Source organism: Cavia porcellus, unplaced genomic scaffold (assembly GCF_034190915.1).
Source record: "Cavia porcellus strain 051 isolate PalLab524CR breed Dunkin Hartley unplaced genomic scaffold, mCavPor4.1 scaffold_1, whole genome shotgun sequence".
Classification (NCBI taxonomy): Eukaryota; Metazoa; Chordata; class Mammalia; order Rodentia; family Caviidae; genus Cavia; species Cavia porcellus.
The window spans coordinates 137,245,692-137,261,399 of record NW_026947484.1 but is presented as its reverse complement, the minus strand read 5'-3'; the positions used below and the strand labels follow the sequence as shown (position 1 = coordinate 137,261,399).

At 42.7% G+C, this 15,708-nt stretch overlaps 1 protein-coding gene across 1 annotated transcript in view; it reads right to left on the bottom strand.

The window, feature by feature from the left end:
- Window positions 1–15,708, bottom strand: part of Ptgfrn (prostaglandin F2 receptor inhibitor) — an 82,998-nt gene that overhangs the window by 39,689 nt on the left and 27,601 nt on the right. Inside the window, exons 2-3 of the mRNA XM_063256159.1 lie at window positions 7,601–7,969; window positions 4,452–4,865 (exon numbers count right to left, since the gene is read on the bottom strand). Of these exons, the coding sequence (XP_063112229.1) occupies window positions 4,452–4,865; window positions 7,601–7,969 (783 nt within the window). The remainder of the gene's footprint in view (window positions 1–4,451; window positions 4,866–7,600; window positions 7,970–15,708) is intronic.

Below are 15,708 nucleotides of genomic sequence, written 5' to 3'. Positions count from 1 at the left end.
GGCAAGTGCAAAGTCTGAGTTTCATTTCCAGTACTAAAACAAATAAACAAACCTAACATACTTTTTGCAAGGGCTTGATAAAACTATGGTGATTTTATCCAAAAAAAAGAGCTTAGTTCTGACAGGTACATAATGTCATTTTGGGGCTGGGGAATGAAAGGCAGGAGGTAACAATAAAATTATCTTCTGAACAAAAGCAAAAATTTCTTGGCTTGGGATGTAACTCAGTGGCAGACTGCTTGCTTAGAGTGTGAGAGTCCCTGGGTTAAAACCTAGCATAACAACAAACAAAAAGAAAGAAAAAAATGGAAACAAAACAAACAAACAAAAACTCATGCACAATCCTAAGCTGACAGGAAAGCCAGGAAAGTGGAACCAGATAATTTTCCTTGTAAGTCAATTCTTCAAAATATAACCTACTTAGAGAAGCCGGGCATGGTGGTGCACACCTATATTCCCAGCACTCGGGAGCCTGAGGTAGGAGGATCATTGTGAGTTCGAGGCCAGCGTGGGTTACAAAGTGAGCTCAAGGCCAGCCTGAACTGCATAGTGAGATCCTGTCTCAAAAAAAAAAAAGACAAAAATAATAAAAAATAAACTATTATGGTATACTTAGAGTATGATTTATTATCATTAGATATGCCTATGTAAACTCAATCATGAAACAATATCCTAAAACCAAAACGCAGTGACTTTTGGGTTATCTGTGTACTACTCCCTCTCATTAGTGCAGATAAGTAAAAAGAAGATTTTTGTTTTTTAGACAAAGCACTGAAGTGTTGGTGTTACAGACTAAAGGCAAATCTAGTTTCACCATCATCTGTCAAAGTTTTTTATGTGGAAACATTTTACTCTACTTAAAAGTGAAGCTGAACATCGGTAATCTGAGTACAAAAACATACAACTTGTGATAGTGCTCTGGGAACAATTACTTAGATAATAAATAGCCAGAATCTTGGAGATTTAAGAGACACAGTCCCTGTCTAGCAACAATCATCGGCATCAATTCCTATCTCCAGGAAGCTGAGATCCAACCCCAAAGCCTATGTCCTTTGCTGTATGTCATTTCCATATAAACTGACAATATTTCAATCAAGTATTTTAAGCCAAGTTCAATATCTAACTTGACAGATGAGAAAAACTGAAATTAGAAAAAGGAATTTAAAAGTCAAATTTCACCCTCTAGCCACCTTCCCAATGCTTTCTCCTCGCTACCTCTTTAAAGGGTCCAAAAGTAATCTGACAGTATTTTTTGAGGACTCATGGATACTGTGTCACCCCGAGCCTACTCCTAAAGGCTGAATCATGTTGCCTCAATGCTGTGGTCACAGACCCTGAAATCTGCTGCAGCTGTGCCTGTCAGACCAACAGCTACTAGAGACAAAAGGTGGCTTAGGAGGATGCTGGGTCTGTGAGAAAACATCCAAGGTGCAGCTGTGGACTGCATACATAGTGAAAATGGATTCTTAGTATCTTAGTTCTTTTCTTGTTGCTGAGACAAAATATCTCACATTCAAAAATTAAAGGGGGAAAGGTTTATTTAGCTCACAGTTTGTAGAGGTTTCAGTCCATAATGGGCTGGTTCCAAGGCAGGGTTGCATATAGCAGAGTTCATGGCAGAGAGAAGACCACAAAGAAACAGGGGATCTTAATGGCATCTGTCTTTATACTACCCACACTAGTCAGAGTGGGTAGCAATCACACTCTTAAATCCTAGTGCCCTTGAGCATAACATCGCACCATGAATCAATTCCAGGGTTGCCCACTCTAGATCCAACCACCTCTGAAAAAGCCCTACCTATGATTAATCACAGGGGGCTTTGGAGGGACATCTAGACAAAAGCCAAAAAGCTTAGGTTCTGGCAGGAATGTCTATTCATCTGTGTAGCTCATTATGTAATTTTCTTTGTACAAGTGACTGAGTATCTTGTTGCTTCACTAACCACAAGCCTCAAACATTCTGGATTGGAGAGCTTGAAACTGGAAGACAGAATGGAGCAGTGTGAGGGGAAAAACAGTACCAGCATTAGGGTTGTCAATGCAAGAAAGAGACCCAGACAAAGCCTGTGGTGATGCAGACTTTCTCCCATATTATACACCTGAATCCATAAAATAGACCAAGATATGTATCAACACTCCTGTAAAGAATGAGAGTGGCATACTGCCACAGGTAACACTGCTTTGTTATCTCAGTAGTTCTCTATCATTTATGACAACAGGGCAACCAAAGTAGATAAGCAGATATGGAGCGTGCAGGTGTAGATAAGAAAACAATGATCAGAACTGGAGTGCGGTGGTTCCTAACCTGCAGTCACCAAAAAGAACTTAAGGACCCTGTGAACACAGATGGGAAAAAATATTCCATCTTTATTTGTATTGACCCTTTCCAAAATACAGCATCTCCTTTCATTGTGAAAGCACAGTATTACCTATTCCTGGGGTTTAACCCTAAAATACTATTTAGGTTCATTACTACCCAGCAATTAAAGTAGTTGTTAGGCCTGCCATTATATCTTATTATTAATGTGTTAATAAAGAAGTATAATGTTACTGTGAAACGAAACAAATTTGTCTTAAAACATGTTGCTAATTACTTTGATATAATTGTTTCCTTTTGTCATCTCATGTATTGTACTTTATGAACTGAAACATTAATTCTGAGAAAAAGACCTATGGGCTTCAAAAGAACATCAAAGAGACCAATAGCGCAAAAAAGATTGAATCCTCAGTCTCAGGCAAGAGGTAGACACTATTACCTGCCTAATAGGCCTAGAGTGTTCCAGTCTATAAGTAGATATTACTACGGGTTTTGTGGTGTGTTTGAAATGTAAAAAAAAAAAACCTTCACAATTGAAATTTCTGCATAGAATTGTTAATCTGCTGCGAAATTGGAACTCGTAAGCCTCCTGCTTCTTTAAAACTGCTGATCAGCAGGCTGACCACCTGGAGGGTTCATCAGGTATATGTATTCGAGACAGACCTCTTCTGCTAAGGGAGGTGACTTGTGTGCATCTGAAAAGTGACTTTTATAGCCAGTGGAGCCAACACTGAGCATGACAGACAGCTCCTCTTCTCCACAAAGTCCCTCACAAAGCTCAGACCTGCTTTTCACACTTACTTCTACCAAATCTAGCTCGGATGTGAGGGTGTAAATGCAGAGGTAAATAATTGTGACAATACAGCTTGTGGGGACAAAGTCTTCCTAGTGCTCACTGTTTTCTGCTTTGATTTCCATCTGAGGAACAAAGTGGTCACACACTCATATTCCTGCTCAGGAAATGAGTCCAGCCAAGGTCTTCCCCATTTAGAAAACAGGAGGCAGCAGTTACGACAACAAAGTACTCTGGGAAGATGTTACTCTCAGAAAACCCAGCAGCACATCTGTCCATCCCCAGCAATGACATTACCCTCCAATGGTCTCTCTACTCGATTTCTGCCAAAGCTGTAAGCTGTAGGGTCTGAGGAGCCGTAAGTATCCCAGCCCCAGAGCCCTCAGGCCAGTGAGTTCTCCACTGAGGCTTGTTGAACAGTGAGTCACAATTTTTCACATTTGTTTTGCAACTAATTTTTGTGCTTTCTAATATGTGTTTTTTATATTCTTAACTACTTTTGTAGTTGGAGGGAAGGGTTAAAAAAAAAAAAAGGCAGACTAACAGACGATAAAAGACTTCTTGTACAGAGCCAGGGCTGCATCTTCCTCAGGTATATATGCCATAAAAAGCTATAGAAGGCTCAGTCCTTCAGAGCCCCTCCTGAGGAGATGGTGCACCTGGGGACCCAGTCCAAGGCAGGCCTAGAAGATGTAAGTTAGACCACAGGTTTGGGCAAAGTCAGATCCAGAAACTCAGGAAACACCAACAAGATAAAGAACCAGGCACAATGATATGTACCTATGACATAATCCCAGCACTCTGAGAGGTAGAGGCAGGAGGATCCCAAGTTTGAGCCCACCTTACTGAGACCTTTGTCTCAAAATAAAAATAAAAACGACTAACTAGGGATGTAGCTCAGTATGAAGGCCCTGTGTTCAATCTCAAGCACCACAAAATAAATACATACATACATACAGTTAAGGCAGCAGGTGTTGGCAGATCTGCCCAAAACACCCCTGGAGCACTAGGCAGGACATCAGTCTGACAAGGCCCGCTGTTTCTATCTCCAGGAGACATAACTGCCTTCTATAACGTGTGCATGGCAACGTGGATCCGAGTTCAGATAAATGCAGAAGCCATGTAAAACTATACACACACAGCCCAAACAGATGTAGCCCTCCCCAAACTCTCACCACTGCCTTTCAGCCCAAGGGGGTCTCCGGGATGAGCAGATTACAATCATAATTCTGAAAGAAATTAATCTTGTCAGAACACTTGGAGCCCCCTCGCCTAGATCTTTACACCATCACTGGTCACAGATAAGACTGCACCTGTAAGACTCCGATCCCAGAAGCTCACCTGTGGGCTGGATCACCACCGTAGCAACTTCCACGGCCTTTTCTTGAATCTCTTGCCAGTAACCCTGCTCTGCGATCCACTCACTGACCACACACCGGTAGGAGCCCTGGTCGGCGGACAGTGCGTGGGCCACAGAGAGGCGGTAGGCATCGCTGCCCGCCGTGTCCAGGCGCACGTCTCCGCTGTGGTAGCGCTGCTCGTAGCCGGGGCCTGGGCGGAACCTGCCCTCGTGGTTAAGGGTGATGACGGCCCTGCGAGAGGGCCCGCGGTGCAGCTCCCACAGGAGCGCCAGGTGTGTGTGCAGCGGCGAGTTGCTGGAGGCAGCGCAGCGCACCTCGAAGGGCTCTCCCTCGCGCAGGGTCAGGCTGGGGGGCGGCCGGGCGCTGGGGCCCACGTGCAGGGCATCGGCCAGCACTGTGGGGGACAGAGAGCACAGTCAGTCTGCAGCCTCCCTCAGAGGACCCCATGTGACCAGGGCAGGCCACTTGCCAGACCCGGGCCCACAACTATGTCCTAAAACAATTCTCTCCCTCCGTTGCCTGTAGGCATATCTTCCCATTTTGACTCATCTATAATCTCAAATGGTTTTTCCAACTTGAAAAGGAAAGAATAAATGAATGAAAGAACTAAAAGAGAAGACAGGAGGAGGAGGCGGAAGAGGTGTGGAAGAGGAGGGAGAGAAGGAGGAGGAAAGGCATTAAGAAAACTCCCTGCTAAAATAAGGTGTAGGGAATGATGAAAACTCCCCGCAGGAATTGAGCTTTGAGGATGTGTCTTGTCACCCTAGGGCAAGTTACTTCACCTCTCTATGCCTCAGTTCCCCAAAAAGGGGACAACAACTGACCTTCCTCATGGAGTCAATGTGTAAGAGTTCAACAAGTTTAGGCACACTATGGGAAAATGACTGTCAAACGTGCGTCTGGTCGGGACACAGGGTTAGCACAGAGCCTCCAGCCTGCAGCTGAGGCAGCCTTCTAAGAGTTCAAAGCATGCCATTTTACAGGGCTGGAGGATGGCATGAGCTGCCTGTGACTCCTGACCTGGGCACTGCCTGAGAGCAAGCAGCGTGAGGGGAGGGCATCCGTGAGGTGGGACCTGGCCACCAGAAGGTGATAGCTTAGCTATGGACTCTGCTGGTGCTACTGGAAGAAGCATTTTCACAGAGTCTAGAAAAGGGCACTAGAGATCAAGGAAATGTCGGCAAGTGCTATTTAGGAAGAGCCATGATAAGCAATAGGTTCTGGTAGCCTTGTAACCAGACAGGGAGGGGCCTCTACCAATGGGCAGGGAATGAACCCTCAGGTTTATCTATGAGCTGGGAATAAAAAGGATTCTCCAGCAGAACTATTCATCATCTCCGGAGTTTTTGCAGTTCCTCATTTAGAAACTAATTCAGTGTCCTTGAGAAGGGATTATCTTCAAACTCCTACACTCCAAAGATTCATCCTTTGTGATTCATTGGAATGAATGTGACAACTTGATTCCATTCGTAGGTCTGGCTATCATGACTTGGTTTCTCAAGGTCAGTTCATCTCTGAAGGCACTGAAGAATAGTTTCAAGGCCCATGAAGCTGAGACTAGACAAACCCTGGACCAACAATAGCATCTGCCAGAGGTCACCCTAGGTGACCAGCCAGCCCAGCTCTGTCATGTCATCTACCTGCTTTCTTGAGCTAAGGAAACCCCTTTCTCCTCCAGCCTCCCTTTCAGCCTTTGAGATGAGAATTACACAGACAGTGCATCTGACCATTAACGGCGTGTGCTATTTTGCATAATTTAACCATAGGAAAAATAACTGTTTGGATTTTTTTTAAAAAAACACCAAGATTTCTTGTAGGAGTATGAAAGACGTAAATGTAATGCATTAATGCTTTAATACCTACCTGGTGGAAAGATGTTTTATCCCTTATGAATCGCTAGTGAGGGACAGTATCTGAGATAAGGTAGGTTCTACCAAACATTGCAGCAGCAATGAATGTCTGGATCAACACTCTTTTTATAGCTTTCTGTGTATTTTCTACTTTCCTAATAATTACATTCCTACCCAGATATAAATCATTTTGGGAACAAGGCAGAGCACAAATAAATGGATAATTTAGTAAGGACAATAATAATAACAATAATAATGTTTCTATTTTGTTAGCTTCAAATTGGTTCATTCTTGCTCAATTACTAATTAGCTGTGTGATTCTGAGCAAGTAATTAACCTATGCTCTTCCATTTCCACATGTGTAAATTAGGGAAATAGTCTGCCTTATCTTTTTTACTGGGTTCACAGTCATATGTGTTAGTCTAAAAGGACAATGGGGAAAACAATACTCTCCGAGACGGAGGCAGGAATCTTAAGTTCAAACCAAGTCTAAAGAACTCAGGGACAACCTGTTTTAAAACACAAAAACTTAAAAAGGCTGGAGATGCAGCTCAGCACAAGGGCCTTGAACTCAAGCCCCAGTAACACACACACACACACACACACACACACACACACACACACACACACACGACAACAAAAAGTCTAAGACATTTCAGATATGTAAGATGTGATTATTTACATAACCTGGTCAATAAACTAGCAGGGGCCATGCCATTCTTTCCCTACATAGAACACGTTACTTCTGGTACAAACAGGTACGTGAATCATGAAGGTCACAAAGACAGATGAACTTTATAGTACCTGCCATTCCCATAAACCTGATCATCATGATAATGAACATCACCTTCCGGCCATAGCCCACTGAAAGCTTGGTATAGCACTGTGCTAAGTCTCAGCTCATGGTAACTCACCCAGCCTTTTACCCTTTAAAGTAGGTACTCTGGAAGAGGAGGAAGACAAGCATGTACCATGCTCATGGCCAAATAGCTGACAAGCGGCAGAGATAGTAAATGGACTAGGCACAGAAAGCTTGGCTCCAGAGTGAAGTTCTCTACCACTACTCTGTACTGCTTCTAACTTCCTGGTCACAGAATGCTTCAGAAGCATAATGGAGAGAAGAGAAAAGGCACACAGAAGAGACTGGGCCACTCTTTTAATCAGGTAAGATACTATTATTCCGCTAGACAAGGGGGTTACGATTCCTGACAAAGAGACACATAACTGAATGGCAGAGTAAGGTCTGGCCAAGCACAGTGACTTCATATGAGGACAGTACCTTTAACCTGCACCGTATCTTCATAGTTGCCCTGGACAGTGGCATCTGTGCTGGGGGTTGAACACTTATAATGGCCCTGGTCTGAGGGTTGCACATTCTTTATGTGCAACTCCACAGCATCGTTGGCAGTTCGCCTTAACAGGATCTCGCCTCTCTGTAGCCGCTCCTGGTACAGCTGAGTTGGGAAGCTCGCCTCCCAGGTACTTGCAAGCTCCACGAAGCTGCTCCCTGAAGATGAGAAGCTCCAGTCGAAGTTTTGTTCACTGGGGCCATCGTAGTCGCTGACATTGCAGGGGATGACCAGCTCGGTACCTACCACTCGGACAAGAGTTCCTGCAGGGACTCTTACCACACGTCCCCGACAAAGAGCTGCAACGACAGGAGATAAAAGGCCGGTCTTTAATCACAAAGGATGCTCCCAGTATAACTCTGGCAATTCCAGGGGTGCTCATGGTCATGGGCCAGGGCAAAAATATGACTTCCAGAATGCTGGAGAAAATGTGCCTCTGCAGAAACAGGCTAAGAAATCCCTAGAATAATAAGCATGGAATATTATCCTGGCACAAACACCTCTCATACAACCAGTTCCCTGAGAGTGACAGGGAGGAAGATCAAGTTTTAAAAGTAGGCTAACTACAACCCTGAATAGCTCTGACCATTTCATTACTACTTAACAGACCACTATCCCTCAGTGTGATGTAGAAATATTTTAGGTTCTGTGTGAAAAAAAAGAAAAAGGACATAGCTAATGAAGTATTTACATTTTTGCCCACTCTATATCAACCCTCATCCCTAGAGACCATTCCTTGGGGCTCCTGAGACCTGATTTACAATGATGGATGCAAATTTTTAAATACTAGAGTGGCCTGCTGATAAAATGATTTAACTCCTGTTATCTTGACATTGCCTATAAATTAATTTTAAAATATGATGATTCTACCAAGTATTAATTTTCTATTTTCTGGCTCATTTCCTTCTCTCTACTCTTCACCCTGATCTAAATTCAGAATGAGGATGGAAAGTGCAAAGGGAGGGAGACTGGCTGGTTGCTGGCATTGCTGAGAATGGTGTGCTGCTGGGATAGAGCCAGGGCAAAGCTGAGTTACATGGTGTTCCCTTCCTGGCGTAGGTAATGCGTGCAGACCTGGCACCTGCAGGTCCTTTCAGAAGGTTGCCTTACCATGGACTTCAGCCCAGTTTTATAGGACATTTACTACCTGTGTTGAACATTGCAATGCAGGCTAAGTAACCATGTGTGGTTCCTTGATATTCTGTGACAGGCATCACAATATGGCACCCAGGGGGAAAGCATGGCTCTGAAATCAAAGAGAACAGGTCTGCAACTCTTTTAGCTCTGGCTTCCTGTTACAAAACAGGGCAAGATGGTGTCATTAAGGTCATGAAACAAAATGCTCAGCTGACTTTGCCACATAATAAGGGCTCAATAAATTGAGAGCTTCAATTATTTACCATCCATGTTGTGTTTTATTGTTAGTTATGGGTTGAATTGTATCTCCCACCCAAAATTTGTGTGTTGAAGTCCTAGCTTCTAACACCACAGAATGTGATCTTATCTGGGAATAGGGTCATTGTAGGTATGATTAGTGACATTGTGATGAGGTCACTCTGGAGGAGGGTGGGCTCCAACCCAGTTGACTGGTACACCCTTAAAAAGGGATAAATCTAGACACAAACACACACCCTGAAAGAATACCATGTGACAACAAAAGCAGAGATCAGGGCGATACATCCACAAGCCATGCAATAGCAACAATTGCTAGCAAGGCACTAGATGCCAGGAAGAGACACGTGCCAGACTCTCCGTCATGGGCCTTGGAAGGAACCCACTCTGCCAATTTCTTGATCTTGGACTGTAACTTTCCTAGCTGTGAGAGGAATTCTGTGACTTAAGCCACAAGGTTCATGTACTTTATTGTGGCAGTTCTAGCGAAGATTACACCACTGCTGCTTTTCACAAGTCTGAACCCATTAGTGAGTTGTGAAATGAGCTTCTAGTGGCTATGCTTTTTTTAAATGGAATTTTAAATGAACACAAATGATTAGAGTATAGTACATTTAGTAAGGAGTAAATATTGTTTTATTACACAGTATTTTGTTAAGTAAACAAAGTCATATGGATACTACATTATGATGAAAACACAGTATCTAAATTTGGGCCAACGTTAAAAAGAAAAATTGATGAAACTTTTTTAAAGCTATCTCTTGTTTTCCCCATCCATCACAATTTCCTTTGACAAGGGAAAAAGGAAGTAATTATATAAGATAAATAGTGACGTGGGACAGCACGGATTCTGAGTAGGGTGCAACTGTTTTCCCCTCAGCTGTGGTGGGTTCAGACTGAACTGTTCTAAGAGAAGCTGCTAAACTCCAAATTACATCACTCTCCTTAAAAGATGTGGCACAGCTAGAGATGTAACTCAGTGGTACAATGTTTGTCCAGCATGTACAAGGCCCTAGGTTCTATCTCCATCACTGCAAAAAATTAATTATATTAAGTATTATTGTGCATGGTGTTGCAAGCCTATAGTGCCAGCTACTCAGAAAGCTTAGTCAGGAAGATCACTTGAGCCCAGGAATTCAAAGTCAGCCTGAGCAAAATGGTGAGACGCTATCTCTTTAAAAAAAAAAAAAATTACAGTTGGTAACTCAGAATGGGTAACACATCCTCTGGCAAAGAATGGAAGAACCAACCCAAAATACTGTTGAGGAGTAATATGGAACATGCTACTTTCTAGGTACCCAGGGAGAAAAGCTCTGGTGTTAAGCAGAACCAGTCATAATGGTCATGCCTTACTTGAGTTTGATCTCATCATAGCAAACAACTCAGTAACTTCAGGGTGCCACCATGACTCCCCACTTCATCACAGAAGACCCAAAACAAGGGTCCACGATTCCTTAACTGTCCTCAGAGGGGCTCACTCTGCACCTCTAGTCCTGGGGGATAGGCTCTGGGGATAAGACCAGGTGAGTCACAATTCTGTTTGCTCAGAAGCTGCACATGGGCAGCACTACTGACCACGTGAAGAAGCCATCTGAAGAGACCCAGATCAACATGGGACCACAGAGGCGAAGGGAACACACTCCAGTGACCTGAGAGCAGCAGCCAAGATGCTAGATCCTACCATGCCTTCTAGGCCATCTCCCCTGCACTCAAGCCTACACGTCTTCCTTTCTCTGGACGTCTCAGCTCCTTGTAATTCTACTCACCTTTACTTATGTTTCATAAACTGATTTCTGTTGTGGCAACTCAAAGATCATTGAAATACATATTTCCACCCTGCAGTGGCCAACTCATCACCACAGCTCACAAAGAAAATGAGTGCTTGTGTTTTTACATTCAATTTTAAAGATCATAAGAAAATCAGAATCTCTTAATGAGTCCTTTCAAAAGAAAGCATGGCATGCTGCCCTCAGAAGCATCTCAGCATTGTACCCAGGTTTCCTCATCTATAAAATGGAGATCATGTTTGTGAATTGTGGGAAGGGTTAAATCAGTCAATACATTTGCAACATGGTGAAAGGACCCAGTGTGTGGTAAGAATTTATGATCATCTGCTAAGTGGCCACCTCTAGCATAAACTTTGCACTAATCTTTCACCTTGTTTCCCCGGCGAGGCTTATAGGGGAATTTCCAAATGTGTAACCTTTTGTATTTTTATCAGTTACAGTTGGCTCGCAGGGCATTCAGGGATGAGCCTGTTTCTCTTGTGAGATTTCTATCGTGTTCCTGGTGATTGGAACTCTGGAAACAAATTCAGCTCCTTGTCTCAATTCTCTACCCTTCTACATGGTTGCCCAAATCATCTTTTTTAACATAGCAATTCTATGTCACTCTGCTGTTCAAATTAACTTCAACGACTGCTTATCACCTACAGGACAAAACTCACCCAAATCCTCACCCCTCTCACTTGCATTACTGCAGCAGTCCCTGTCTGCTGGCTCTCTACTCAAAGCAAAGTGATCTTAAAAACTTACTCATATTTTACTTTGCCCTAAATGCTCCAATCATTCCCCAATTTTATACAGACAAATGCTAAAATCTTTACAAGGCTGTTATGATTTGTGTTTTGATGTCCCCCAAAGCCTCATGAGGTCATGGGGAGAGGCAGGCCTTTCAAAGGCCCACTGAGTCTAATGTCTATGATTGATTCATTGTCTAGCACTAGAACTGGTGGTGTAAATGTTGCAAATGCTCTGGGGTGAGGAACCCACATACAATATAAGGGAAAGAAGGAAGGAGGGAAGGAGGCATGCTCTTTCCTTTTTGCTTATAATGCAGTCACCATGAATGGTTAACCTCAGTCATGCCAACATTCCTTGGGGCCATCTGATTACTGACTGAAACCTCTACAAATTGTGAGCTTTCCTTGTTGGGTATTTTGTCCCAGCATGAGGAAAAAGTATCCAAGACAAAATTTGGGGTGGAGTGGGGTCATTGCTATGACTATACCTGACTCTCTGGTTCAACAGCCTTTCTAAATGGCTTGTGGGGAAGAGTTTGGAAAGGTTGGGAGATGTCACCTGAAAGGGTAAAGCTGGAACGCCTTAGGCTGTTCTGTATGAGAGATTCTGTTCAGAGCTCAGAAGACCACAAGGCTGATGGAAATTCTACTGGTAAAGACCAGGCTCAGGAAATTTCTGCTGGAAATGACTATACTGGCTATTGGACTCCAAATGATGTGTATTATGGTTTGGCAGAAAGTTTGTCTGCATTTTGCTCATGTCCAGACATTTTGCCTGAGACTGAGATTAAGGGCAGTGGACAAATTAATCTGGCAAAAGAAATTTCACAGCAGTCAAATGTTGAGGCAGTGGCATGGCTATTGTTGGGGGCTTTTAGCCAGATTTATGTTGCAAAATCAAGAGCAAAGAGCCAGCAGGATGATTTAAGGCACTGTGAGGATGGCTAGAAAGAAAGTTCCAGTAAAGCTGTGACTGCAAAGACAGAGCTCAGAATAATCTTGATTTTTAAAAAAGAACAGGAAAATACAAAAGATGAACTGAAGGCATCACAAAAACAAAACAAAAAAACCATGTCTTGAACCTTTGCTGCCTCACAACTACACAAGTAAAAAACTTTGCTTTGAGAAGGAAGCTACAGAGCACCATGTTCCAGAATGACAGGAGAGGCCACATGAGGTTTCAAAATGGCGGCAGCCATCCATACCAGGTTCCAGAATGGCAACAGCATAGAACATTTGTTCCTCAGAATTAGATTCAGAGTGCCCAGCAATCCAGGCACTTGACCCCTACAGCCAAGAGAGATGAAAGCCTGGTTATTGTTGCAGCTGCCGCAGGCCTCAGCATTATCCAATGGTGCTGGTTTTAGGTGCATACAGAATGCAGGAGTTCTGAGGTTAAAAGTCTTCCACCCTGATTTCAGGAGGCCTGGGAAGCCACACAATGTGCCTCTGACAGGACAGTGTGTGAAGCTGTGAGGGTAAAGCCAAAGATGCAGTGGAGCACACAGAAGATTTAAATGCCAGGATTGTGGACTAAGAAATTCTGCAAGGAGGGAGCAAAGCCAGCCCAAGAGCCAAGCCGCGGGGTGGAGTCACTCAAGCCTTTTGGAGCTCACAACCAGACTGCTTCAGATGCTGGGCAGGGAACTCTAGGACTTAATGTTTGCCCTGCTGGATTCTGGACTTCCTTTGGTCCCATTCCTTTTTATCCTCTTATGGGCAACTCTCAGAGATGTACTAAATATCTTTTGCATAAAGGATGTACATGAGTCTTTGCGGGGTCAAGGATGGAATGTTATGGTTTGTGTTTGGATGTTCCCCCAAAGCCTCATGAGGTCATGGTGGGGGGTGCTTTTCAAAGACAGCTGAGTCTAGTGTTTGTGATTGGCTTCTTGTCGAGCACTGGGATTGGTGGTGTGAATGCTGCATCTGTCCAGGGGTAGATAGCCCATATATAATATAAGCAAAGGAAGGAGACATGCTTTTTCCTTTTTGCATTTTTAGCAAAAAGGTACTTTGAAGTACTTTGGTACTTCAGTCACCATGAATGGTTAACCTTCAGTCATCCTACCATGCCTTGGGGCCATCTGACTACTGAGACTGAAATCTCTACAAACTGTGTGCTAAATAAACCTTTCCTCCCTTGATTTAGGGTGTTGGGTACTTTGTCCCTGCAACAAGAGAAAAGTAACCAAGACAAGGCCTCAAGAGTCCTGGCTCTGTTTCTCCAACTCCACATCTGTTCCTCTCCTTTTACTATACGTAGCTATGCTTTCCGTCCAAGATTCTCTTGAATAAGTCAGATATACATGAACCTTAGGGCCTGTTATGGTTTGTGTCTGTATGTCCTCTCAAAGCCTCATGTAGATTTAGATGGACCTTTTTCAGAGATGGCTGAATCTAAAATGTGTGACTGATTCATTGCAATGCTGGAATTAAGGGTAGGCGATTGCTCATCAGTCCACTGGTTCAAATGGCACCGTCCTAATCCCAGTGGACTGAATACAATGCAAGGGACAGAAAGAGGCTTGTCTCATCCCTTGTTGTTTTGCTATGTTCCACCTGCCATGACCTGTTTCTCCTCTGCAATGCCACCCTGCTTTTGGAGCCAGCTGATTATGGACTGAAACCTCTACAAATGTGAGCTAATTAAACGTTTCCTCCTTTAACTTTGGGTGTCAGATGTTTTGCCTCAGCAACTAGAGAAAACTAACTAAGACGGGATCTTTGTGCATTTCTTCAGCCCCAAGCACTCAGATATCTGCTGGCTCCTTTCCCGCCTTCGGATCTCTATTCTGATGTTGTCTAAGAGTGGAGATTTTCTGACCACCCAGAATGGCACTTGTCTACTCCATTATTGTTCTTGCTTAAATTTCCTCATCACTAATACACTCTATGTGCACTTTCTTACTATTGTGTAGTAGTATCTGTCATGTCCCAATAAATGTAAGTTCCATATGAACAGTGATCTTTTAAAAGTCTGTGTTTTGTTCACTGTTCAATGTTGGTATTTCTTTTTTTTTTCTTTTTTAGAGGCAGGGTCTTGCTGTGTCATTCAAGCTATTCTTGAATTCACTAAGTAGTTCAGGCTGGCCTCAAATTCAGCAATCCTCCTGCCTCACTAAATGCTAAAAGTATTGAACGACCTGATACACAGTAATTTTTCAAAAACTATTTGCTAAATGAATGGATGAATAACAAATCACCTTTACTTTCTAGAAATGCCATACTCTCTGATATATCATGGTCTCTGCTTCCCTGTCTCCTTCATCTGGAATGCTTTCCCAATAATCCTTTAGCAAGAACACCAGCTCCTCAAGGAAGCCTTCCCCAGGTCCCTGAGATCACTCAGGTACTCTTTCCTCCATTCATGTTCCAACTCAACCTGCCAAAGTGCCTTTGACAATGGCTACATTAAAGTGTCCTGAGAAAAATAAAGCAGATATGAACAGTTGCTCAAAAGATCAAATTCTAATCTGAAAAAGACATAAACCTGAGCAGTATCTTACATGAAGAGCTGGGATACCCCCGCAGTCATGCAAATTGGGATTTTACATTTTGTAACAAATTCAACTTGCCATCAGCAATCTGGTATTTAGTACAAATTTCTTTTAATATTGTTAAATAACAGCAAATGACACTTAAAAATAAATATAACTTGTAAAAAATAAAGCATATGGCTCTTCTCAAATCAAAAAGAAGATCTACATACTGCCAATTTTGTCAAAATCTTTTGTAACAGCTGATAACTAAGGAAAAGAGAAAGGAAAAATTTAGTTTTCAAAAGGTCTAGCAGTGTTTTAGATTAAGAGCTCCAAACACTTCTGAATCTGAACTGTGTGGCTCCTAATAAAAATGTTTTTAATCTAGGTATAATGATGTATACTTGTAATCAAAGTACCCTATTTAGTACCTAATACTAGTTTTTTTAAAAAAGTCTTCATTAAAATTTAAAATTCTGGCTTCATTTCTTGTCAAGGGTCAACATAAAAACCTTAATATAAAAACTTTTTCCTTATCAGATTTAAAAGTACTACTGAACCTATCTCATAAAATTTCACTAAAATTTACTGCCTAAAAAACAAATACCTGTTGATAAACAACTGTCAATTCTTTACCCCATAA